The 24732-nt window shown below is 43.8% G+C and overlaps 1 protein-coding gene across 3 annotated transcripts in view; it reads right to left on the reverse strand.

The window, feature by feature from the left end:
• The window catches only part of AFF2 (ALF transcription elongation factor 2), a 538570-nt gene that overhangs the window by 27114 nt on the left and 486724 nt on the right, over positions 1-24732 (reverse strand). For all 3 annotated transcript variants that reach the window (XM_070290609.1, XM_070290611.1, XM_070290610.1), the window contains 4 exons: positions 9653-9812; positions 6816-7823; positions 5283-5404; positions 336-558 (listed from right to left, as the gene is read on the reverse strand). In XM_070290609.1, the coding sequence (XP_070146710.1) occupies positions 336-558; positions 5283-5404; positions 6816-7823; positions 9653-9812 (1513 nt within the window). The remainder of the gene's footprint in view (positions 1-335; positions 559-5282; positions 5405-6815; positions 7824-9652; positions 9813-24732) is intronic.

Here is a 24732-nt window from a genome sequence, read left to right on the forward strand (position 1 = left end):
ATGGTTCATGTACATATACCTGAGGCAGATAAAAAGACATTGTGTATGGATGTGAAAAGTGATACAAATTCTCAATCATTTATGCTAATCAGGCAGCAGTGCAGAAAATCCAAAGGACAGGATAATCCTTTAGTCAGGCTTCAGTTCAGTTCAGTTCAGTTGCTCAAGAATCAGAGAGTTTCTGTATTTGTGTACACACACACTTATATTAATATTTTCTCTCTGCCCCTTCCTTCCACCCCTCTGCAACATTTCCATGAGGTCAAGTTGACTCAGATAAGCTAGGTCAACTTGTTTCTACCTGACAATGAGAAGATTCCTTCTATGATGCTTACGTTTACAGATATCCCTTTGAAAGTAGCGCAGAATTTGCCTTCATTCCTCTTAGGTTTGGTCGAGGTAATCTGTCCAATCATAGGGATGGTTTTGTCTCGACTGAAGGGACCATTATTGCCGCTGATGTTCCTGCGACGTGGAGGGTCCTCTGGCAGTGGGGAAAGTGGAGGAGGAAACAGCTTTTCTTCTTTTCTTCTATTTGCTCTCCTGGATGAATTATTTCTGTGTAAACAAAAAGTACAGGGTGTCAGAAAACTCTGTCTCTCTTTATTCTGATCTTTTGCATGATGCTGCTACGTTTAGCTAAAGTAATATGTTGGTTGATGGTCATTTACCTGGGATGAAGAGTATATAGAAAATGCATAGACACACAGATGTCTATAGAGAGGTGGCCCTCCCTAGAGATTGAGCCATAGATAAATGCAAAAATCTAAGAATAAGCACAGGTCTTTGAAACAGAACTCCATGATAAATGGAAATGTCTAATGGTGTGTTGCCCCAGTGTGATATTTGCAACCTTTCAAGATTACTGTTAATTAGATTTTTATGGAAAATCCAATGCAGACTTTAATCCCATTATTTTTTAGGATGGTTCCTACTTATTCTGCCCTAGGATTTAACTGCACAGTCACACAATAAATGGTACAATAAACAATTAGTGGAAGGATATTTTCTTAAGAAATACAGTACTTAGACATTACCCAGAAATAAATAATGCACTAAATACTTCTGGGACATACTGGAAATTGTATATTCCAACTGTTTTACTGGAGGCATAATGAGCCCCTGACCTTGTTGTTATACTGAAGTACTGATGTACTCTGCTTTAAAAAACTCCATTTGAAAAATATTTTGTCATTTTGCCACAAAACATATGTGGTCCTAGAAGTGCTCCCATGCTTTCAAACTGATTTATCTGCCCATTAAATGGGCATCATCAAGTAAACTGAGACTTCAAATAAAACAGAACAACTAAAACCTTATGCTATCTCCTTAACATGGTAATTGGGCCATGGATTTTTATTTTAGTTACTGTCTTCAACTAATCAATGAAGATTACTTGAATTTTAATCTTTTCTTAGACAACTAATATTGCCCTGTGCAGCCATTTACTTTTCATGATTATTGACTACAATTTTCAATAGCAAATTAAGTCAACAAGAATTTATGTTTTCCTCTTGGTCAATTTCAGTCAGTGTCTAGAAATATAGATTTACAATATCTCAAAGCAACAAATCAAAGATGAACAAGCACTCAAGTGTTTTGATTCCTGAAATGGTAGACACCAATGCAATACCCTCATTCCACTTCTGCTGTGTTGCCCAAATTTGCCAGTTGTAACAACATTTGCTATCTTCTCTGTCTTCTGTTTCATAAACACAGTCCTATGTCAATTTCTGTCAGGCAGCCAAGTTTTTAGAAAATTCACTGTTTCTGTCATTAATGTCTTTAATGGATTAAAATTAATTACAAAGTATTTGTCAGTGGATATTTAAAATTGCTTTGACATGGGGAACCGTTTTAACATAATGGTGAAGTCTGATGAAAATAATGGTGAAAATACAGGTTAGGATGCTTGTCCACAAAGATGCTCCAGCAACATCAGACCACACTGAGTATAATCATTACAGAGGAATTGCACTTTGGAGAATTTACATGGAAAGGAGTCAAGTTTTGCTGTGGCATCTACGGGAGTGACTGGTTCCTTACCTATGACCACTTGACCACTCCTGGCCTACTTGAGCTGCTGGAGAAGGGGATGGGGGTTGCAAGGGGAAGAGCTGTTCCCTAGAGGCAGTCAACCTGCCACTGGCCATAGTCACTGGGCTAGGTCTTCCCATCTGCCACTGTACACAGTACATCATACACAGTACAGTACACTTGGTGCAGTGGCCACTGTCACCTGGCCCCCTTTCCTTCTGTATGATAGTGACCTGGAACCATGAGGTCTTTAATAACTTCCTGGGTGAAAGATACCCAGGGGGTATTTTCTAGGGACTACTCTGTCCATTACGACTTCTTACTATAAGGGCATCTTTTGTATAGGCCAGAAGAGGACAGAAGGGAAAAAGAGTATCCCTTTCATGCCTCAGAGGCCCTTATGATGGTTCAAACTCCAAAGAAGGGAAAAGGAACGCATCGGGGCCCTTCTAGTGGATGATGGGAAACCCCAGTTGTCAGGCTGGTGTAGCATCCTTCGCTAGGTTTAAAACACTCATTATGAAAAGTGAGTTTTGTGTCATGGAAATTTCCAAGGATTTAATCTGAAGGGTCAACAAAGCACCAAAGAGCAGAGAAAACTCAAGGAGAGGGCTCCAAGGAGAAGAGCTCCAAAAGGCCTGTCCTGGTTTCCTTCTCCCTCAACTCTCGAAATTTTCCCATATAAGAACCCAATTCAGGTCCTTCCTGAATGGTAAAGGCTACTAGGTAAACATTGTTCTCCTAGACAGAAAGATCATATGGACCATGAGGTGAAACACCATTTTATGAGAACAAGTTTGAATTAAACATTTGCCTAATACTCAATCATCTCTCTTCTATGAAATGGGGAATGAGAGGGATTACTGGGTCATTGAAGCAGGCTTGCAATGGGGACTGATGGTGTGGCAATATCCCACGGCCCTCTAGCTCTTCCTTGTGCCTTTCGGCAGCCTGGCCCAAAGAGATGAGAGCCTGGGAACTGAGGAGGTACCACCATATCTGTCCTGTGCTGTGATTAGCCACTTAGTCCTGTCCAACTCTTTGCCACCCCATGGGTTATAGCCTGTCCGGCTCCTCCATCCATGGGGATTCTCCAGGCAAGAACACTAGAGTGTGTTGCCATGCCCTCCTCCAGGGGATCTTCTTAACCAGGGATTCTGAACCCAGGTGTCCCTCATTGCTGGTGGATTCTTTACCACTGAGCCACCAGGGAGGCCCCAAAATACTGGAGTGGGTAGCCTATCCCTCCTCCAGGGGGTCGTCCTAACCGAGGAATCAAACAAATAGGGGTTTTCTGCATTGCAGATGGATTCTATACTGTCTGAGCCACCAGGGAAGCCCACTACCATGCCTAGAAGCAGGGAAATAGGCTTCTTTCCCAATGGTTAAACACCATCCTTCCAGGGCCCTCCTACTTTCCAAGGAAGATCCTAAAATGGCATCCTTGTAGGGGTGGTACCTCCTCAGTAAGAGGGCTGGCTTGCTCTACTAGAAGAGTGTCTAGTTTTGAGAACTCCAAGTATCTGAAGGGATCAGTTCAGTTCAGTTCAGTCGCTCAGTCGTGTCTGACTCTTTGCGACCCCATGAATCGCAGCATGCCAGGCCTCCCTGTCCATCACCAACTCCCGGAATTCACTCAGACTCACGTCCACCAAGTTGGTGATGCCATCCAGCCATCTCATCCTCTGTCGTCCCCTTTTTCTCCTGTCCCCAATCCCTCCCAGCATCAGAGACTTTTCCAATGAGTCAACTCTTCACATGAGGTAGCCAAAGTACTGGAGTTTCAGCTTTAGCATCATTCCTTCCAGAGAGCACCCAGGGCTGATCTCCTTTAGAATGAACTGGTTGGATCTCCTTGCAGTCTTAGGGACTCTCAGGAGTCTTCTCCAACACCACAGTTCAAAAGCATCAATTCTTTGGAGATATTTCATATCAAATTATATTGGGGAATACAAATGCATGTCACAAAGAGCTACGGGTCCTCAGGGAGACAGCAGCCCAGGACCAAATCTGGGCTGGCAGATCCTGGCAGCCCATGACCAAATCTCCTTAGTTTATCAAGCAGATCTAGTGGTCATTGATCTTTTCTTACCTTTCATCTCTAAACAACAAGGATCCAAACAAATGTAAACTGATAACTTATTTCCAACGTCTTATCTGTGGCAGACTGATGCCCTGTCACTGATGTTAAACAGTAATCTGTGAAATCCATTGTTAGCAGCAGTTAGCCAGATTGCCTCTCCACTCTGGGCTGCTAATAGGTTCCAAAACTGGTCATTGATGGAAGTTACTGCTAATGCTGAGTGAATTTATGACAATAATTCTCCAAACAGAATAGTTCCAGGAGCTGACATGTTTGTTAGGGAGGGCTTCCCTGGTGGTTCAGACAATAAAGAATCCACTTGCAATGTGGGAGACTTGAGTTTGATTCCTGGGTTGGGAAGATCCCCTGGAGAAGGGAATAGCTACCCACTAGATTGTTAGGGAAGTGATGTGTGAAAGACAGAAGAACTCTTGTCACCATGCTTGGTAGGGAAGGCTGGGGTCCTATAAGTGAGCAGGGGACAAGGAAACCTCCTGCCTGACTCTGGCACCTTCTGCAAAGAGATAGACAGGAGAAGAGCTGCCAGCTGATCAGCATTAATTTGTCCACCCCGAGCTGGCTTTTCCCAGCACAGAACTGCCTGGGGGTGTAGGGCATTCCTAGACAGCTCATGTCCCTGGCCTCCCCAGACATGTCATTCCCTTGGCCTCTGAGGAGTTCAGGACAAAGTTGTTGGTCCTCAAGCTTCATATGAGCACTATGATTTGACAGCAAAGGGGAAGCCTCTGCTGTATCATTCTGTTGAGGCCAAGGGAGATGGTTTCATCCCTATCAGAACTGGAAGTTGCCCAGAGGGAGGTGATTTGGCTCAAGGGGCAGGTGTCCTTTAAGTTGGTTTACTTTCTTTTACCCTTCACTCAGTGCTAAAAGTCCACTTTGGCCAATTTTGGACATCCATCTGAGTTGGAGTAAAGAAATGTTGCTAAAAAGCTCAAGTGGTCACCCAAACCTTGCGGTCTGAAGCCCACCCTTTTTCCCACCCATGTTAGGCTGGGGGCCAGAGACAGCTGTCAGGACACAACTGAATGACTCCTGTTTCTTACCTAACATTCTTTTGGGATAGGACTCCCTACCCTTAAGGGTTCATTGGAGATTTCTTAGGAGTCCAAACCAGCAAATCATAGAATCAGGGCAAACTCACTCTTTAGTGCTGGGAGGCTTCTGAGGGGGAGCTGGTGAGATGCAAGGTGGCAGCAGGCAGATGGTGGCTGCCTCCTCCAGGCGCTGCTTCTTCTCAGGGATTTTCCCTGCAACTTCTGCCGGCTTTAACAGGAAAAAAAGAATACACAGAGTTTGAAATCCATGGAACAGGTAGACATTTTAAAACAATGAGCAAGGGAGACAGTGTGCTTCTATTTGAAGTCCTAGATTAGGTAGGAGCCTTAGAAGTACACCTTTGATCAGACAGAAAACTGATACATCTTGCCCCGCCTACTTCAGCCAAGAAGCTGGCATCAGAGAGGGTGAAGCTGTGATGTCAGCCTCTGATTGGGTGGCACAGAGATCTCATACCAGAATTAAAGAGAATCTATCATTTTCAGACACTTCCAGCAACAATGCCCCGACAAATGAGTAATTTAGAAACTAACACTGCAGTTCTAACATGGCATAAATCCTGTCCAAGCAACATGGGGGTTGGGGGTAACACACAAAGGTCACTTGTACAACCAACAGTATGCAGGAAATTAACCATGTGCAAGGCACACCTTGTACCTTCCTGTATTGGTTCTGAAGGTATGCTTTCACTCCTAGTTGCACTGCTGTCGTCACTAAGAGCAGAGAAACAGTGATAGGGCAAGGGCCCCAGACTTTGTTCCCTATTTTGGAATACTCTCATTAGTTAAGGTGGCACCACAGCTCAGAGATAAAACCACCTGTGAACCTTTAAAGCCAAACGATGACTTAAATCATCGTTGCAGGAGTCCCCAAGGCAGCTATTCAAACTAATATTACTCAAGAATCACCATAAGATGATGTTATGCTAAAAATCTACTGTGACACCCAGAGATGCATGCCATGAACCTACTGGATACAAACTCAGTTTCCCAGTTAGATGTGCAATGGAAAAGGCCATTCTGGGTTTCACCTTCTGATTACATTGAATCCAACCCGAATGTCCTGCAGGAGAGATTTTCACGAGTCAAGCTAACCACACAGGTCAGGGGGCCAAGCAGGCTGAACAGAACGTGTGTCTAGTAGGAGCCAGGGTAATCAAAATGGAACTGAGTGGCAGGGATGTTTGTATGTAGAAATTAACAAGGCCTAGAGGATGCATTTTGACCTTATGAGTCCTGGGTGCCCTGCTGCTGCCGGCAGGAGACTGTAGAATAGTGACCCATGAATTCGGGAAGCAGGATCAGCTTAAATAGCTGACCTGACTGACTGGCTGCCTGGGGAAGGAGACTTCATATTCTTTGTTGCTACACATCATAATCCCTCACATGCCATACTGGATATTCTTGACATTGGTTATAAAATCTTGATTATCCCTAACACTTCCTCCCTGGTCATGTTGAATACTACATTCCCCAGGGAAAGTATTAATATCCGTGCTTTCACCAAAGACTGCAATCCACTGCCACCAGCCTGCTGGAAAAGGAGACTCAAGATCAAAGTAGCCCAGACAGCCACTGCTCCCGATCATGTGGCTGGCCAGAGTGGATGGACGGCTTACCTTGTGCTTACGCTTGCCCTTGGGGGCGGCTTTCTCTGCAGGCACCGCAGCCGTCTGCCGCTTGGGCTTTGAGGCTGTCTCCTTGTGGTCTAGCTTGGCTGGTGCTGCCTGGAGTGAGTTCTGGCCAGGCACTCGAGACAGTAGGTCAAGGTCAATCTTCACCCAGAGATTTTTCAGATTCTCCTGATCTTGGACAGGAGATAGAACCTCGGTTTGTGTGACAGGGACCGGTGACTGAGTAGGCTCCTCACTCGGGACTGGTGGGTTGTTGCCATTGCCACTGCTGAGAAAGCTGCTGAGGGTCAGGCTGGCCCCGCCGGCTTCCTTGGATTTGGTCGTGTTGCCCCCTGGAGCCATGCATGGAGGCAGGACTTTGATCTGCAGGGGCTCTTCCTGATCCGTGTTGGAATCAGACGTAGATGAATCAGTCTCAATGAATTCCCGGGACTTTGGAACCATCTTGCCAGGCCCTCGGTACTTCTTCTTCTCGGGAGCCAAGGGGATGCTGGCCCTTGGTTCTTTCCTGGGAATTGGCTTGTGGGCAACGGCTTTGCTGCGCCCTCTCGGGAGGTCAGGAAGCTCCCCACTTTCCTTTTCTTTGGGAGTGCTGCTGGTGATATTTGGTTTAGGCCAGGTAAATTCCTCAACGCTGGTGTTCTTCTCTACCCTTTTGGGCTGTTTTTTCCCAATTGTCCTTTGAGACGCTGTCTCAAGAGTTGTGGACAACTTATGCTTCAGAGCCTTTGTTTCTGGAGTTTTCAGGGTGGGTCGTGGACGGGCTTTCTCCCTGATGAGACCAAGGAGAGGCCTCTCTTTGGGTTCAGGCAGGACCTGGCTGGGGTTTGCCTTCACCTTGACCTGGACTTCCATTGGCTGAATGACTGGAGGAGGCACAGAAATCGTCTCCATGGGTGTTTCATTTTGTCCACAAATAAAAGATTTGTTTTGAGAAGTCACTTTGTTAAGCCATTTGTCCAACTGCCACTTGTTGGTGGAGGGCGGCTCAGGCTGTGGAGTGAGAAACGGTGGCAAGAATGAATGTCACCTTTGGGAAGAAGTCAGGAGGACCCTCAGTGCACTGACTATTCACTGGTAAAAGCCTTGGCTGTCAAGTGACCATTCACACATTTAGAAACATACATGAAATTCTCATCTATCACATTCCCTAGACAGCCAAATACTTCACGAAGTGGCTCCACTATACTAAGTTACACTCTTTTTCTGAAACTATCCCCTACTCTGGCCAGCAAGGAAAGAATTTTTCACAGAGTGTTTTTCCAGAGAGTGGGTAGAGAGCTGGGGAGGGAAACCAGTTCCCAAAATCCTTTGGTGGGACTCATTACTCAACCTCTCACCAGGAGGCTGAGAGAATGATCTCTGGTTCTGAAAAGAAATGTGAGTATGCCTCAAGTGTAATTCAAAAGGAAAGTCTTTCTCTGCCAAAGTGTCAGGGCCTCCAATATGATGTTGTAATTTGCTGCAAAAAGAAGAGGCTTTTTGTATTTTTACTGAAGGATGAAAAGATTTGACTTCCCAAAAAACCACTGCATTTTCATTGGTGTATGGGCAATAATCAGTTTATGTGGACATGCTTGCAGACATTAGCATCTGCTGTTAAGCCATGGAAATGATGCGTACAATTCGGGTGCTTGATTCCCAAGTCTGAATTCTGCCTGTTGAACTAAAAGAGCCATCATATTTTTTATTAGAACTGCTCTTTTTTTTTTTTTTTTGCAAGCCATCAGCTTAGGCTTATGGCACCAGCCAATAGAGGATGACAGAATTCAAAACGTTTTGAGTAGCCATGATTCCAACCGGCACAGAGCAGTGGCAGGTAAGGGTCGAGGCCATTGGAGCAGCTGCTACTGTTGGCAGCAAAGCTCGAGGTTAAGAGCTCCAGCTCTTGTAGCACACACCCTGGTTTCAGTCCTTCCTGTGAGATCTTGGGAAAGTTCTTTCTTACCCTCTCAGAACCTTATTCTTTCATCTATAATATGGAATAACGATAGCCAGGACCCCATAGGGTTGTCATGAGTATGAAATGAGAAAATGCAAGTCACGAGCTTCTCATGGAGCCTGGCACATGATCCACATTCACAAAGCATGGGCTCTTACAAACAGCAGTAATGTCGCTGTGGAATCTTCTTCTGTTATTCTTTTCTGACTATTGATAAACAGTGTGTCCAGAGCCACTGAGGGATCAGCTTGCTGTAGCAGGTGCCGGCTCAGGAGAACTGAGAGGCTGGCAGTCAAAGAAGATGGAGGGGAAAGGCATGGCTTTGATCACAAAATTATAATTTTGGTATTTTGTGGGGCTATGTTAAATGTTTTCATGAATTGCCATTGAGTACATATGAAAAATATTCTTTGAAATTAAAAAAAAAAAAAACCAAAAACCAAAACAAAAAAATCTGTGACCTTTCAACCAACCGTCACACTTCTTGGATCTTACTTGCCCAGTGACAATTCATCACTTCAACCTAGAGGAAGGGGTGGTGTCCCCAGACCTAGAAGTGGATCTTGACTTGTTTTGTTGGTTCTCTTGAAAGGGAAGTTTCGAGCTCAGTGATTACTATTCCAGTATAATAGTAATGGGGAAGCTCAAGGCTCAGAGTAACTGAGTGAGTCACACGGCACATCAGTCACATGGTAAGAAATCTCCGTTAGAAACTTTACAAAGACATGTGTTAGAAGAAAAAAGTGCTATCAAATACCTGAGTGCTTTTCTGGAGTATTTACTGTGCTGTAGTCACGACTGTGCTGGAATATTATTATTATTATTATTACTGTGTGTGCATGTCAGGGGTGCTGGGTCGGGGCCCTGGCTCCTCACCCACCTCTGGAGTGGTCACTCGTGGCGCCTCATTGGCTTCGCTGTCAGTGGTGCTGCTTTCAGTGTCTGAGTCAGACTCTGAGCTGCTCTCTGAGTCACTGGAGCTGCCGGATCCCCCACTGGTGGGCGCTGCAGGTGGGGGTTGGGGCGGTGCCAAGAGTGGGCTGAAAGGAAAATGACACCATTCATTGCCTCTTTTACTCCCAAACTGGCTGGAAAAGAATCCAGGTGGGCATGAAGACTGATCATTTGTGAGGGCCAGGCTGAGTGGAGTGTGCTGTTCCATTTCACAGATGGGAACTACAAGGCTCAGGAGTCCCAGGGAGTGACCCACAGTCCCAGGTTGTTTTCTTTCTTTCTTTCTTTCTTTCTTTTTCTATTAAGATACATTTTCAGTTGCTGTCTTATTCAGAAATCCCCAGGTTTGTAAAGGGGCTCTGATGTTAGTTATACGTGCAGTACAGTCCTCTCAGCAAGAAGGGGTGAGTTGAATCCTCACTTTCGTCATAGAAAATTGAGGTTCAGAGGAGGGGGGTTCTTGCCGCAGCCTCACAGCTAGATAGAGGCGTGAAACTGGGACCATAGCCTCCCAGCTCCCTCAAAGGGCAGGGTTTAGTAAAGACACTGGCAGCCAGGTGCCCAGTGCCCAGCCCCAAGGTGAGCAGGGCTGACTATGTTACCATGGAGATGAGAGGGCGCACTGCACAGCCTCCTCCACCGGCATTTCTGTAACCTCTTCAGACAACTCCAACCAGGAAGTATAATCATACAGGACCAACCATCTCTAATGGCTGATCTTAAATCTGTAACGCTGACCAAGCAAAGCACAAGGAAATTGACACCATTTGCTACTCTGTCTTTATTGATAATCCATGCTCTTCCTTACTAATCGTTTGCCCTCTGTGCCCCATAACAAATCAACCTCAGCTGTCTCTTGGCACTTTGGGGTATGTCACTGCCTTTCTGTCCTTTTGTTCATCATCTTTGGGGGCTAGTTTTCCTGTTTTTGCTCTGACATGGGGCTCTAAAGTCGAGGGAGGGTTCTCATCTGTCCCTGTCTCATCAGCTCAAGCTCCTCTTTGGAGAGAAGTTTAAATCACAGAGAGGGGTGGCCTGGGGGCCAGAGCATCTTTGCTGCAGTGCTGGACTGGTCCTCCTACCTGTCTGGCTGGCCATCTGAACCTCACTGCCTCTCAGACTCCCAGCTCCTTGCCTGGCTTTTCCCAGAAAACCCAGTCCTGGCCCTGGAGGACACCTCGTCTTGTGGCTCCACCTGCAAGTTTTGGCAGAGAGGGACTCCAAGGGCCCTCCAGTGTCTAAGACTCTGGAATCACAGACCATTATTCCTCACCTGCCCCCACTTCATCCTCTCACCAAAGCCTCATTTTCAACATAATAGCTCTTGCCTGGGAAGGCAGAGGATCCCTTTCAAACCAGCATGGGTGCCTCGTCCAACTCAGAGAGCCTTTTCCTTACATGTGCCTCATGCCCCCAAAGACGGCCCCTTTCATCTCCCAAGTAGCTATTCTCTTTCATATAGCCAAAGCTCCTTTTAAAAGGCTATCTGCTAAGTAAATGCTATCTGCAAATACATTCGTCTGCCAAATACACCAAGTGATTAGGGGAAGCAGAAGAAACAGGGGCCTACACCCCCTGGGAAAGTGTGTGTGTATGTGTGTGCGTGTGTGTTTGAGACAGTGGGGCCAGGGATCTATATATACAACTCAGTGTGCCTCTTCCCCTGTATTCCTTTGCAGTATAATGAATCCATATTTAAGCAAAATACCCTCTAAATCTAATCAATTGTTTTTGTCTTTGATTACTAACTAAAGACTGAGGCAACAGATTTAAGTCAGACTAATCCAGAGGCTTGCTAACTTGGCCTCAATTCCTCCCAAGTAAAGTTTCAGATACAGCATAGAGCATCGGCAATACTGAGACTCCTGGCTGGTGGACTGACAGTTAAGATCTAACGTATACTCCCACATTTATGATTTTCAAATGAAAAGGCTGTTTCCTACTTTTGTTTCCTACCTATGCATTAAATTCTGGCTTGTGTGTGTTTGTATACAAGTGTTGCTTATCCAAAGACTTTTGGAAGCGAGATGAACTTTTATATTTAGATTTTTAAATAAACGAGTCATATGGTAGCTACACCATATCTATAATACCCCCTAGTGGGTTCAGGGTAGTACCCTTTAATAAAACTCATTAATACTGCTGCAGTTAACAGTCACAGTTATAAAGACTTGAAATTAATACCTGCATATCAGTCTAGGTCAGGTTTTGTCATCAAATGGCTCAAAGTCACTGACGACAACAACAGTTCTCCAAATTTTCTGAATTTCAGAATTGTGATTAAGAGATTGTAGGCATGGACAGAAATCACATATGAAAAAATTGACTATTTGTATGATTAAATACAGATATACAGATGCAGATACAAAATAAAGATGATTTGAAACCTAAGCATAACCTTGACTGAGAACCAGTGAAATGAGGCCTGAAATGATTTTCCCTAAGTCTTCTTACAGGTAAATGTACTGCCGTGTCCTCAGGAAGGATCCTACGGCCAGTCAACGTTAACAGTGACCATGCAGGGGAAACAAGTGTAAAAGAACAGGGAGAGGCACACGAGTTTTCCATGCTCACACTGATGGGCGTAAATACTTGGGGGTGAGAGGGACGGTGGCCTTGAAATCAGAGAGAACACCATGAGAACTCAAGTGGGGGTTAAGGGCTTCAGCATCTTAATGAGAAAGAATTGCTTTCTCTGGGCAGTTGCACAGTTGGAAACAAGGAAGAGTCAGCATTGGTGGGAGGGAATGGCATTGCTTAAAATGGGAGTAAAACTGCCCTCCGCAGTACATTCCTCTGCCTTCACTATCCATCTGCTCTTCCTATGGTTGGTGGACAATCTGGCTGCACCCAGCCTGCTAAGGGACATAGGGCACGCCTCTGAGTCTGACCCTCACTTCCTGTGGGCCCACCTTGCACCTAGCTGGAGCCCCTCCGGGGGCCAAAAAGTGAGCACAAAACCAAAACATTGTCTTCACAAGCATGACAAACCTCAATATCAGGATTGACCGAGGGCCACGTTCTTGTCTAGAATCCACTGCGGAGTGTTCAAGTTAGCAAATCATCACTGTATTTCACTTTCAGTTCTTCCCTGAAGCCCGTTAGCTGTTCAGTTAGTTAAATTCCCACTTTTGCTATATTTACTTTCATGTGTCACTAATTGATTTTTCAAATGTATATTAAACTGGCTATGAGCAACACTAGGAAACACAACTCTTGATTCTGCTGAGAAGATGAAGGATGAATGTGCAATTTCCATATTATTCATTTATCAAACTGCAGTAGAATCATTTCCCATACACCATTTACTATTGTATTTTAATAAACTGCTTTTAAAAGAATGCTAGTGGTTACAGCAAAGATAATAGATGATATAAAAAATCATTAGCATTTAATATATTAAACTATCTACTCTATAGTCTGTAAATATTAAAAGTGTATTCTGTGACTTCATCCTGCATGTAATAAAACTGCTCAAAGGACAAATGTGGACAACTTCAAAGTGAACTGTTGAACCTTTTCAAAGATCAGATTTTGCTATTGTGTTCATTGGGGTGAGCAGTCTGTACCAAGTGTAACATAGCCTCATTTTAATCCTAACCCCATTCAGTAGGTCTTCATGGTCATGGGCCAGACTAAGGGCAAAGAAGTTGGCTTAGCAAGTCAATGATCCTAGTAGGGAAAACCAGGGTGAGGGAAGGGGATCAAAGAGCAGACCACTGGGGGAGAAGTTTGGGAGGCTTTTAAGATGCCTCCTCCAGACAGCATTGACCCTGGTGTGGAAGGCTTGAGAGCACTGGGGGAACAGATGTCAGTCTCTCTAAGCTTACACTGACCAAGCCTCTTCTACAATAAAAGGCTCAATATGTGATACTATAAGATAGTCCAGAAGCCATATGAAGGAACAGGGACTTCTTTGTCTGGAGAAGATTCTGGGGCAGGGAGGAAGGTGGATCATGTGACAACAGTCTTTAAAAACTGGAAGGTCTGTCCGGTAAGGGAGTGGGCTAGCTCTGAAGGCCTTCCAAGGTAAAACTAGGATCAATGAGTTTGAGATCTAGCCAGGAAAGATCTCACCTCAACATCAGAAAAGGCTTAAAAAATCTACAGTTGGCCACAGGAAGAAGCCATTGCTTTGTAGGCCTGTGAGCTTGATACCTTTAGGTGAACAGATAGCTGGCAATTAAGATTCCTATTATTGATCTACAACGGAGTTCAGTGATCTTTAAAGTGTCTTCCAACCCAAAGATTATGATCCTCATGAAACAAAAATGTGTAGGGGATTTTAGGGGAGACTGTTCGGACCTCAGAGAAAATTGTGAGGAGACCTTTGCCCAGTCTGCTCATTAAGGCAGGTGTGAAATGACTTACTCTTGGCAACACGGCTCTTATATGAACCACAGAACATTAAAGCTGCCTTTCTGTAGGGCTATTTCATAAATCAGACTTTTCACTAATTCAGATTAACACCCTACAGAAAACCAAACATCTGCATCAGTGCTATCTGACTTGATTCTTAATTTAACTGTAAATTCCTCTCTCAGGAGATAAACAGGGATGATGAATTGGCCATTCTGCTCAGTCAAGCTGTATGGGCATCAGAAAGGAAAGGTTCCAGAAGGGGTAATGACTTTCTAAGAGGAAACATATATGGGAAGGATTCGACAAGCAAGTCCACAGGGTATGGATCTTGGAAGCATATTTTACAAGACCCTGAAATTGCCAAAGAGATATAGCATGAGATGCTTGATGAGGGACTCTTGCATTAAACCCTTGTCTTTAGTTGAGACTTGTAAAAATTTCATCAATATGAGCCTTTTCCGGTTTTATGGAGATCAAATGTCTATCTACCAGATAACTTGAAATGCTTCTTTACTTGATTCCATCATTAAGTTGTAAAGGTTTGGCCCTGGGGCAAAGGAATCAACATTTATACCTGATCTTTCCTCTCTTGCTCCTTTTCCTCTGAACTCTGGGTCCAAAAATGGAAACAATCGATCAGATTTACCATAGTAAGCCACCAGGGGTAGACACTCTGAGCCCTGAGCCTGGTCCAGTCAGAGGATGGGAGGAATCTATTTTGGTCTGAGTCAGTAGATTTGAAATCTACCCCACCTACCTCACCCCAGAAAATCCATTTAGCTCCGTTGTCCAATAGAAACTTTGAAGTGAAGTGAAGTGAAAGTTGCTCAGTTCTGTCCAACTCTTTGCTACCCAATGGACTATACAGTCCGTGGAATTCTCCAGGCCAGAATACTGGAGTGGGTTGCCTATCCCTTCTCCAGGGGATCTTCCCAACCCAGGGATCGAACCTGGGTCTCCTGCATTGCAGGCGGATTCTTTACCAGCTGAGCCACCAGGTGGGGAGCTAGGCAGAAGCATAATACATAAGACAGACAAAACCAGGTTTGTTCTATTTCTCCCAGCACCTTTTCCTCCTCCCTGGATGGCCCCTGAGCACACTTTGAAAATTAAACACTGCATATCCCAATATTCTCACAAGCAACTCAGAATCAAGTATGTTTTGTGTTAATGCAATGATGCTACTGATGAGCAGATTACCGTCCACTTGTAATTGAAGCTACACCCTGGCATGGCTCCGAGGAGATAATCTTTGTCCAGTGAGTGTGTAAATTGGGAATTTGTCCTTTTGTCTGATTCTGATGTTTGAAATGGAGTCTGCTCAATTTACTTGCAAAACATGAGGTGATGTACACCTATCCACTCACATTCATTTTCATGGGAAAGTTACCCTATGTGATATAGATTAAAGCCCTGACTGACTGAAGAGATCTGTGGTTGGTGAAAATGATGATCAAAGATGTCCACACTCCAATCTCAAACCTGTGAATATGATACCTCATGTGGAAAAAGAGGTTTTGCAGATATGAATACATTCAGGATCTTGAGATGGGGATATGGTCCTGAATCATTTAGATGACCCCAGTGTCATCCCAGGGTCTCTGGGAACCAGAGCTTGGTGTAAGGAAGGCTCTAGTAGATTACTGCCACAGCAATGGGCAATCAAAGTGGTTATAGATTCCCAGGAAGCTGCAAGCTGACCATTTGAAACTTTCATGATAATCAGAAATGAGTAGCTTCTCACATTTTTCAATCACCAGCAGTTAGGTATTTCTCCTAACTTACCTGGCATCTTACTTCCTTTCTGAGACCATAATGCTGAGTGATTTTGGCAATGGCTTTTCAGAGTTACATTTGACTCACAATCTATCATGGCTTCCTTACCCTTTTGATGAACTGACTAGACTCAGCTCTTGTCTTCTTTCCCTGCCTGTGCCCTTTCTCCCATCTTCAGTCACATATGTAAATAGGTACATTTCCCCTATTGGTTTTAAAGAGGTAGCTTTAGTTAAGTTACAGGAGCATGGGATTGGGAGTCAGATGATCTTTTTTGAATGTCACCTTGGATGCTTTATTTTTGTGTAACCTTAGACACACTTAACACTTGCCTGGAAAATCACATGGATGGAGGAGCCTGGTAGGCTGCAGTCCATGGAGTCGCGAAGAGTTGGACACAACTGAATGACTTCACTTTCACTTTTCACATTCATTCATTGGAGAAGGAAATGGCAACCCACTCCAGTGTTCTTGCCTGGAGAATTCTAGGGATGGCAGAGCCTGGTGGGCTGCCATCTGTGGGGTCGCACAGAGTCGGACACGACTGAAGTGACTTAGCAGCAGCAGCAGCAGCAGACTAAGCACTTAACACAAGCATCTCAGTTTCCTCATCTGTAAAGTGGGGTAATATATCACATGGACTTCCCTGGTGGCTCAGAGGCTTATAAGAGGACCAAGCTAGGAAATTTAGGTGAGGGAACTCCATTAACAAGTACTTCTCAAACTTTAATGTGCATTAGCATCACCTGGAGATCTGCACATGCAGATTTTAGTTACAGGGCCTGGTATGGGTCCTGAGTTCTGCATTTCTAACACATTCCCAGGTGCTAAAGATGGTCCTGGTCAGTGAAGCACACTGAGAGGACCAAGGGTACAGAGGCTATTCAGATATAAACTTCTGGCAAAAAATAAGTTGGTGATCTGGACTGGAAACTAATGGCTAAAACACAGTTTTGAGATCAACTGTGGATTTTCTCCCCATAATTATTCTGCCCTTCTTTAGCAACAAAGAAAGTCGACTGTCTTATATCACTTTGAATCTAACCTGATCAAGTTGAAGCTCTTTGGTCAATTATTCCTGAACAGGTTTTATCAGATTCCTTCTGATAAGCACTGACTTCAGCTTATAATTTTCCTGAGACTAACTGCCTGCACCTGTACTTGACCAAGTGCATAATTCTTTCCTCCAAATGTGTCCCAAGGATCACCAGGGCTTGCCACTGTCCCCGCCAAGTGTCGAGGTGGTATTAGAGTACATCCATGGTCATGGCTGGGGCCCTGAGCATGATTCATAATGGCTAATAGAGATGGAGATGATGGCATTCCAGCTGAGCTATTAAAAATCCTAAAAGATGATGCTGTGAAAGTGCTGCACTCAATATGCCAACAAACTTGGAAAACTCAGCTGTGGCCACAGGACTGGAAAAGGTCAGTTTTCATTCCAATCACAAAGAAAGGCAATGTCAAAGAATGTTCAGTTGTACTCATCTCACACGCTAGTAAAGTAATGTTCAAAATTCTCCAATCAAGGCTTCAACAGTACATGAACCAAGAATTTCCAGATGTTCAAGATGGATTTAGAAAAGGTAGAGGAACTAGAGATCAAATTGCCAACATCTGTTGGATCACAGAAAAAGCAAGAGAGTTCTAGAAGAAAAAAAAAAATCTATTTCTGCTTTATTGACTACACCAAAGCCTTTGACTCTGTGAATCACAACAAACTGTGGAAAATTCTTCAAGAGATGGTAATACCAGATCACCTTACCTGGCTCCTGAGAAATCTGTATGCAGGTCAAGAAGCAACAATTAGAATTGGGCATGGAACAACAGACTGGTTGCAAATTGGAAAAAGAGTACATCAAGGCTGTATACTGTCACACTGCTTATTTAACTTATATGCAGAGTACATCAAGCAAAATACTGGGCTGGATGAAGCACAAGCCGGAATCAAGATTTCTGGGAGAAATATAAATAACCTCAGATACATAGATGACACCACCCTTATGGCAGAAAGCAAAGAAGAACAAAGAGCCTCTTGATGAAAGTCAAAGAGGAGAGTGAAAAAGTTGGCTTAAAACTCAACATTCAAAAAATGAAGATCATGGCATCTGGTCCCATCACTTCATGGCAAATAGATGGGGAAATAATGGAAACAGTGACAGAGTTTATTTTCTTAGGCTCCAAAATCACTGCAGATGGTGACTGCAGACATGAAATTAAGAGACACTTGCTCCTTGGAAGAAAAGCTATGACAAACCTAGGCCGCATGATAAAAAGCAGACATTACTTTGCCGACAAAGGTCCGTCTAGTCAAAGCTATGGTTTTTCCAGTAGTCATGTATGGATGTGAGAGTTGAACCATAAAGAAAGCTGAGCACTGAAGAAAAGATGCTTTTGAACTGTGGTGTTGGAGAAGATTCTTGAGAGTCCCTTGGACTGCAAGGAGATCCAACCCGTCAATCCTAAAGGAAATCAGTCCTGAATGTTCATTGGAAAGTCTGATGCTGAAGCTGAAACTCCAATACTTTGGCCACCTGCTGCAAAGAGCTGACTCATTTGAAAAGATCCTGATGCTGGGAAAGAATTGAAGGCAGGAGGATAAGGGTACAACAGAGGATGAGATGGTTGGATGGCATCACCGACTCAATGGACATGAGTTTGAGCAAGCTCTGGGAGTTGGTGATGGACAGAGAAGCCTGGCGTGCTGCAGTCCATGGGGTAGCAAAGAGTCACACATGACTGAGCGACTGAACTGAACTGAACCGAATAGAGACGGAGCATGCACGATGCACCAGGAAGCAGGTTCAGCGCCTTTCCTGCATCTTCTCTTTCAATCCTCACAACAGTCTCCCCTGAGTCCGATGCTCTTACTACTTCATCTTATGGCTGAAAATATTGAGACTTAGTACCAACAATATCAAGCTGAAAAATAATTTTAAGGATACTTTCAAAGGAATGGGAAAAACCAAGGTGTCTGAATCCCACCTCACTGCAGTATGAAATGGTATGGCACTATGGAGGGGGCCAGTGTGTTCCCAGCAAGGCTGGCCAGTGCTGGCTAATAAGCCATTTATGTCTTATTTTTTTGTCTATTCAGTTGCTAAGCCATGTCCAATTCTTCGCGACCCCATGGACTACAGCACACCAGGCTCCTCTGTCCTTCAGGATATCTCCCAGAGTTTGCTCAAACTCATGTCCACTGAGTCAGCGATGCCATCCAACCATCTCGTCTTCTGTCATCCTCTTCTCCTCTTGCCCTCAGTCTTTCTCAGGATCAGGATCTTTTTCAATATCTTGAGAACATTACAACTTGCACTAGGGAAAATAAAGCGGTATTCAAATTTTTCTAGAAATAATTAAAAGTCATCCTCACTTCTTTGCTATTGGTCAGAGCTGTTTCAACAAACAGCAAGCAGATGGGGAAAAAATCAATACAGACAAGTATTTTTTGCCTTTAAAGTCTATATTTTAAAATGGGGGCAAGAAAGAGAATGAAGGTAAGCAAGTGGATGGAACTGGGACTCCCACGACACTGTCTCCAGCAAAGCAGAGAATGAAAGGTTGGCAGCTCGCCTTCATAAGAAGCCCAGGGATGGTTAAAAAGTCAGGAATCCATAACAAAGTCAAAGCCTTCCCATTAGAACTCCCTCAGTCACAAATCCTAGGTGGAGCAGGGAACTATTATGACTGGGGGACTTAAACACAGAAACTGCTTCTCTGTAGGAATCTCTCCATTGTGTCTAGAGGAGTGGTCTGGAGACGGAGCCCAACTCCCATCAGAGCCCCAGCTATGGGCAGTCTGAGTCCCTGCTGCTGCTGCTGCTGCTAAGTCGCTTCAGTCGTGTCCTACTCTGTGCGACCCCATAGACGGCAGCCCTGGGATTCTCCAGGCAAGAACACTGGAGTGGGTTGCCATTTCCTTCTCCAATGCATGAAAGTGAAAAGTGAAAGTGAAGTCACTCAGTCGTGTACAACTCTTAGCGACCCCATGGACTGCAGCCTACCAGGCTCCTCTGCCCATGGGATTTTCCAGGCAAGAGTACTGTCTGAGTCCCTAGAGGAGTACAAAGCAGGCTGCTGAGAGGCTCAGAGCTGCCTTTTCCTTGCTTGAGTTTTTTTTTTTTTTTTCTTGTTGCCCATAATACTCAGAGCTGCCTCACAACTGGGAAAGCAGGCATCCCTCTTCCAATACCCCTAGACTACATTTCTTCTTTGATGTCTCTCAATGCCAATCACCTTATCAGTATTGTCTGCTCCCCTTCACATCTGATTTGTTACCTGATATATCAGAGACACTTGATTGGAAGGTAAGCTTTTAAGGCCAGAGGCTTCATCAACCACACACAAACTCTGCATGATGTTTAGTATGCTTAAGACCCCCTAGAATATAGCCATAAAGAGGTCTTCTCCGTACACCTCTGGGAAAACTGTCTCTGGGTGCACCTACTGCCTATGGTCCCAATAAGCAATCGTCATCATTGGATCAACCAGACCAAATACTTTTTAATTGCAGAGCACTTGATAATATTCCAGTATTTTCACTCCTATGACCTCATTTGATTGCTACAAGAACACTGGACAGGGACGGGGGGAGAGATGGAATAGGTATCCTCCTACTTTACCCATAATGCTCCAGGACCTTTTAGCCAAAGTCATGAGGCTGGGCTCTGAGTGAGGGGGGTGGTGATTTCCTCAAGCTACTGGGACTCTTTCTTAAACTGCCAGTCTAGCTTGAGGAATGGAAAAGAATACAGGAACCAGTACAAAATCCACCCTGTGATCATACCAAAAGGTAACCAGAATGCACAATTAATCCCAAATGCTTTCTTTAAGTGACTTAATAGATGCACTGCAAGAATTCAGTGTTCAAAACACTGAAGGCCATCCACCCTGTAGGCTAAGAAAACCTTGTTGCATTTGACTCCTTCAAATGTCAAAACTCACTGAGGCTAGAGGAAAATGTTTCCAGTTTACAGATGATAACTATTTCCACACAGAGTAGTAGTTTGTAAAGATTAAATAGGGGAAATGTAAGTGTCTTTTATGCTTTATATTCTTGTGTTTATTCAAAACTTGTATTTGTCTTTAAATAGGTAATCAACATGGTACTGAATTCAAAAGCTATAGTAAGGGATACAATGGAAAGTACATCTTCTGCCCCTCTACTGTCATGTTATACAATTTCCCAATGTTCTCCACTATTGTCAGTTTCTAATGTTTCTTCCAATAACAAAATGAAGCGAAGTGTTAGTAGCTCAGTCATATCCAACTCTTTGCAACCCCATGGACTGTAGCCTGCTAGGCCCTTCTGTCCGTGGAATTCTCCAGGCAAGAATACTGGAGTGGGTTGCCATTTCCTCCTCCAGGGGATCTTCTTAACCCATGGGTTGAACCCAGGTCTCCTACATTGCGGGCAGATTCATAATATTCTATGAATATTCCTAGGTATGCTTTTCAATGAAAGTATTTTAAATTATAAAAGTAGAGCTTTCCTCATGGTCCAGTGGTTAAGAATCCACCTGCCAAAGCAGGGGACATAGATTTGATCCCTGGTCCAGGAAGATCCCACATGCTGTAGGGCAGCGAAGCCCATGTGTCACAACTACTGAGCCTGTGCTCTAGAGCCGAGGAGCCACAACTACTGAAGCCCGAACTCTGCACCAAGAAAAGCCACCACAATAAGAAGCCTGCACCCTGCAACTAGAAAGTAGCCCCAACTTGACGAAACTAGAAAAAGCCTGCACAGCAACAAAGACCCAGCACAGCCAAAAAAAAAAAAAAAAAGTTATTCCTAAAAGAAAAAATTCCTGTATATGGGATGATAGGGCATTTGATGAATGGCATTCCAAGTCATATATACAATTTTTAAAATAAAACTTCTACAGTTTCGTTACTGAATGTGCCTTCATTCTTATGTCTGAAATATACACATGAGCACTGCAGTACCTAAGTGAAAGGCAAAAATTGCAGCTTGGAAAATTGCGGTGTCAAACCCTAGTGTGAAGAAGAGGCAGGAATGTAGTCCAGAGCCGTGAGGGGCAGAAGCTGCTCTGGGTGAGACCAGGCTGCAGGTTCCACATGAGGAAACAGTTCGCCGACTGTTCTCCACCAGGACACTTCTTCAAGGTGTGGTCAACACGCAACGGAGCCATATAGGCCCAGCAATCAGGTTTTGTAGCTCTTTGTCCCAATTGCCACCAACAGCCCTTTTCCTGCCTGCTCCCTGTTGCAAATCAGATGTTCTTGCCATACTTTTCACTCCATGTTAGACTGAAAGCTTTTATTTGTTTTGCACTTGGTCCCAGTGACAATATACAGCTTGAGATCTCTTGGTTTCAGAATTCGCCATGACCTCCGGGTGAGGAGATGCAGTTTTTTTCCTATAGGATTTTCAGAGCTCTTTTTCCATTACCCCTCTACTTTAGGACAAGTCTTTATTTCTCTCTCTTTATTTCCCATGCCTTTGTTTACCCTGTCTATTCTGTCTAGAATGACACTTTTTCTTTCTCTTTTGTTTTCTTAAATCATCTTTTCAGCTCATATTCAAATACCACGGATCTTCTCTATGTCTTTAATTCTCCCAGATACTTCCCTGTTCTGATTTCTTTTCACTAACTTCATCACAGTTTATCACTTAATTATTCTCGAATTATGACACTGTGCTAACATTTTGCCTGCTAACCTAAAACTGCACATGCCTTGATGGCTGGAGCAAGACTATACCATCACTCTGTGTATCCCTAGGCTGACTGGCATGGTAACTTGTATATACTCTTCTTGCTATGAAAAAACACTCTGAATGGCCTCACAATGAACAGAAAATCAGCACAAACAAGGTCACCTGGTAAAGAACAACGCTTAATTATGAAATGTCTATGGACAGCTGACTCTCAAAAGAAGTCATACTTGGGCCAGCCTACTCAACATCAAAACATCCTGAGTCAGAATTAACTTGATGAACATAAGCAAATAGGTTGCCCAGTGATGGATTTGTAACCTTTCAGTTGGTTAGATGGCTGTTGGCCCAACCTTTCCTTCAGCTTCACTTCCATTGATAAAATATAACATATTTGGATGGACATGTGTGCATGCTCGGTCACTCGGTCGTGTCTGACTCTTTGTGACCCCATGGACTGTAGCCCTCCAGGCACCTCTGTCCATGGGATTCTCCAGGCAAGAATACTGGAGTGGGGTGTCATGCCCTTTTCCAGGGCATCTTCCCGACCCAGGGATTGAACCCTCATTTCCTGCTTGGCAAGTGGATTGTTTACCACTGTGCCATTTGGATAGAGAGTTTCAATGTAATTGGTATCTTGAGCAACAGCTGTCAATGGGGTGCAGAGTGCAATGTACATGCATGAACATAAGAAATAAATGATGTGGCTCTTACTGAAAATGAGTGCTATCTATACACAGACTTTCCCATTTTTAATTAAAATGATGATTCCGTTATTCTGATTTGTCTGAAACGTGAGCTACCCTCGTCATATCATTTTGATACATTAACCAGCCTGGTCTACACTGTGCATGATATTAACTCCCTTTCTAGTTGATGGTTTTTCTAGTGGCATAATTAATTTCCTCATGGAAGAAAAAGTATTCAATCAATTTGGGATTAAATTTGAGGTTGAAGGACTTTCACAAAAGACAGAACTAAATCTCCTAGCCCACATGCATTGCTAATTATGACATACTCACATTAAGAACAAGAAGGTGTTCACTTCCCATGATAAATGGGCCTGAAAATCATCCCTAGCATTTACAATAAATCACAAAGATCATTAATAAACAGGCAGGGAGAAAAAAGATAGTTTCTACAAGAATTCACTCCCATTCTTTGCCTAAGACTATCAATGTCATATTTAAAGCTGACATCTTAAATCTTCTCTACAGAAGCCCTCTAAGTCAAAAAGCCCAGCTATTTTAAACAGAATTTCCTACGCCTGTTATTTTGAATGACAGCAAAGGAAATACTGGATCTTTAATCCTGTAATGCTATCTGCCTGAAAATCTTGCCTTCCAGCTAACAGTCTCCCTTCTCATCAAGGCTAAATTAAAGGAGGTCAAGTGTAAATGAGAGAAGAAGAGGGGCCCACACTTTCTTCATACTCTAGGAACTCCTTTGATCTTAAGCCTAACACGCTTTTGACATCAAGAGGAAAAGTCTGATCATGGCCACCAGAAATAAGATAGCTAAGTATAGGCAGCCTTATTCAACATAGATTCCTGTACGTGGAATGGCAGGGTTTACACTTGAATCTAGATCAATACCAGTAAGAACAGCAATCCTGTATGACAAACGAACCCAGAGCCACTTAAAAGCTGACCTAGAAAGAAATGGAAACAAACGTAGGCATTTCTCCAAGAACTTGCAGGATCTGTAATAACGACAGACTAGTAATAACAAGGTCAGGGTGTTTGGGTTTGTTATTAAGAATTTGTCATGTGGAGGAACTTGTCATGCAGAGGAATTTGGGACATTTAGCCATTCTGAAGAAGGCAGAATCTAGAATAAAAAGGATTAAACAGACAATAAAAAATACATTCAGAAATTAAGCAAATTACATTTGTGGTCATGTGAAAACCTGGGAATCTGCCTATCCTGAGAGCATGTCAGTAGCAAGTCAGCATTATACAGGGTTGCTACCAGCTAAGCCCAAACAAGTGTACATCTTAGGAATTATAGTGAAGAAAGGCATCACAAGGTGGGGTGGGGGCCGGGGTTTTAAATGTCCAAAGCAAGAAAAATATGCTTACTTACAAACCACATGAGATGTGTACTTTTAGTGAGATGTGTTCTCTAGCCTGATGTCAAATTCCCGTGCAGTTTCCACCAACCTGCACTACTTGGGCTTCATAATGACAAGA

Source organism: Ovis canadensis, chromosome X (assembly GCF_042477335.2).
Source record: "Ovis canadensis isolate MfBH-ARS-UI-01 breed Bighorn chromosome X, ARS-UI_OviCan_v2, whole genome shotgun sequence".
Classification (NCBI taxonomy): domain Eukaryota; kingdom Metazoa; phylum Chordata; class Mammalia; order Artiodactyla; family Bovidae; genus Ovis; species Ovis canadensis.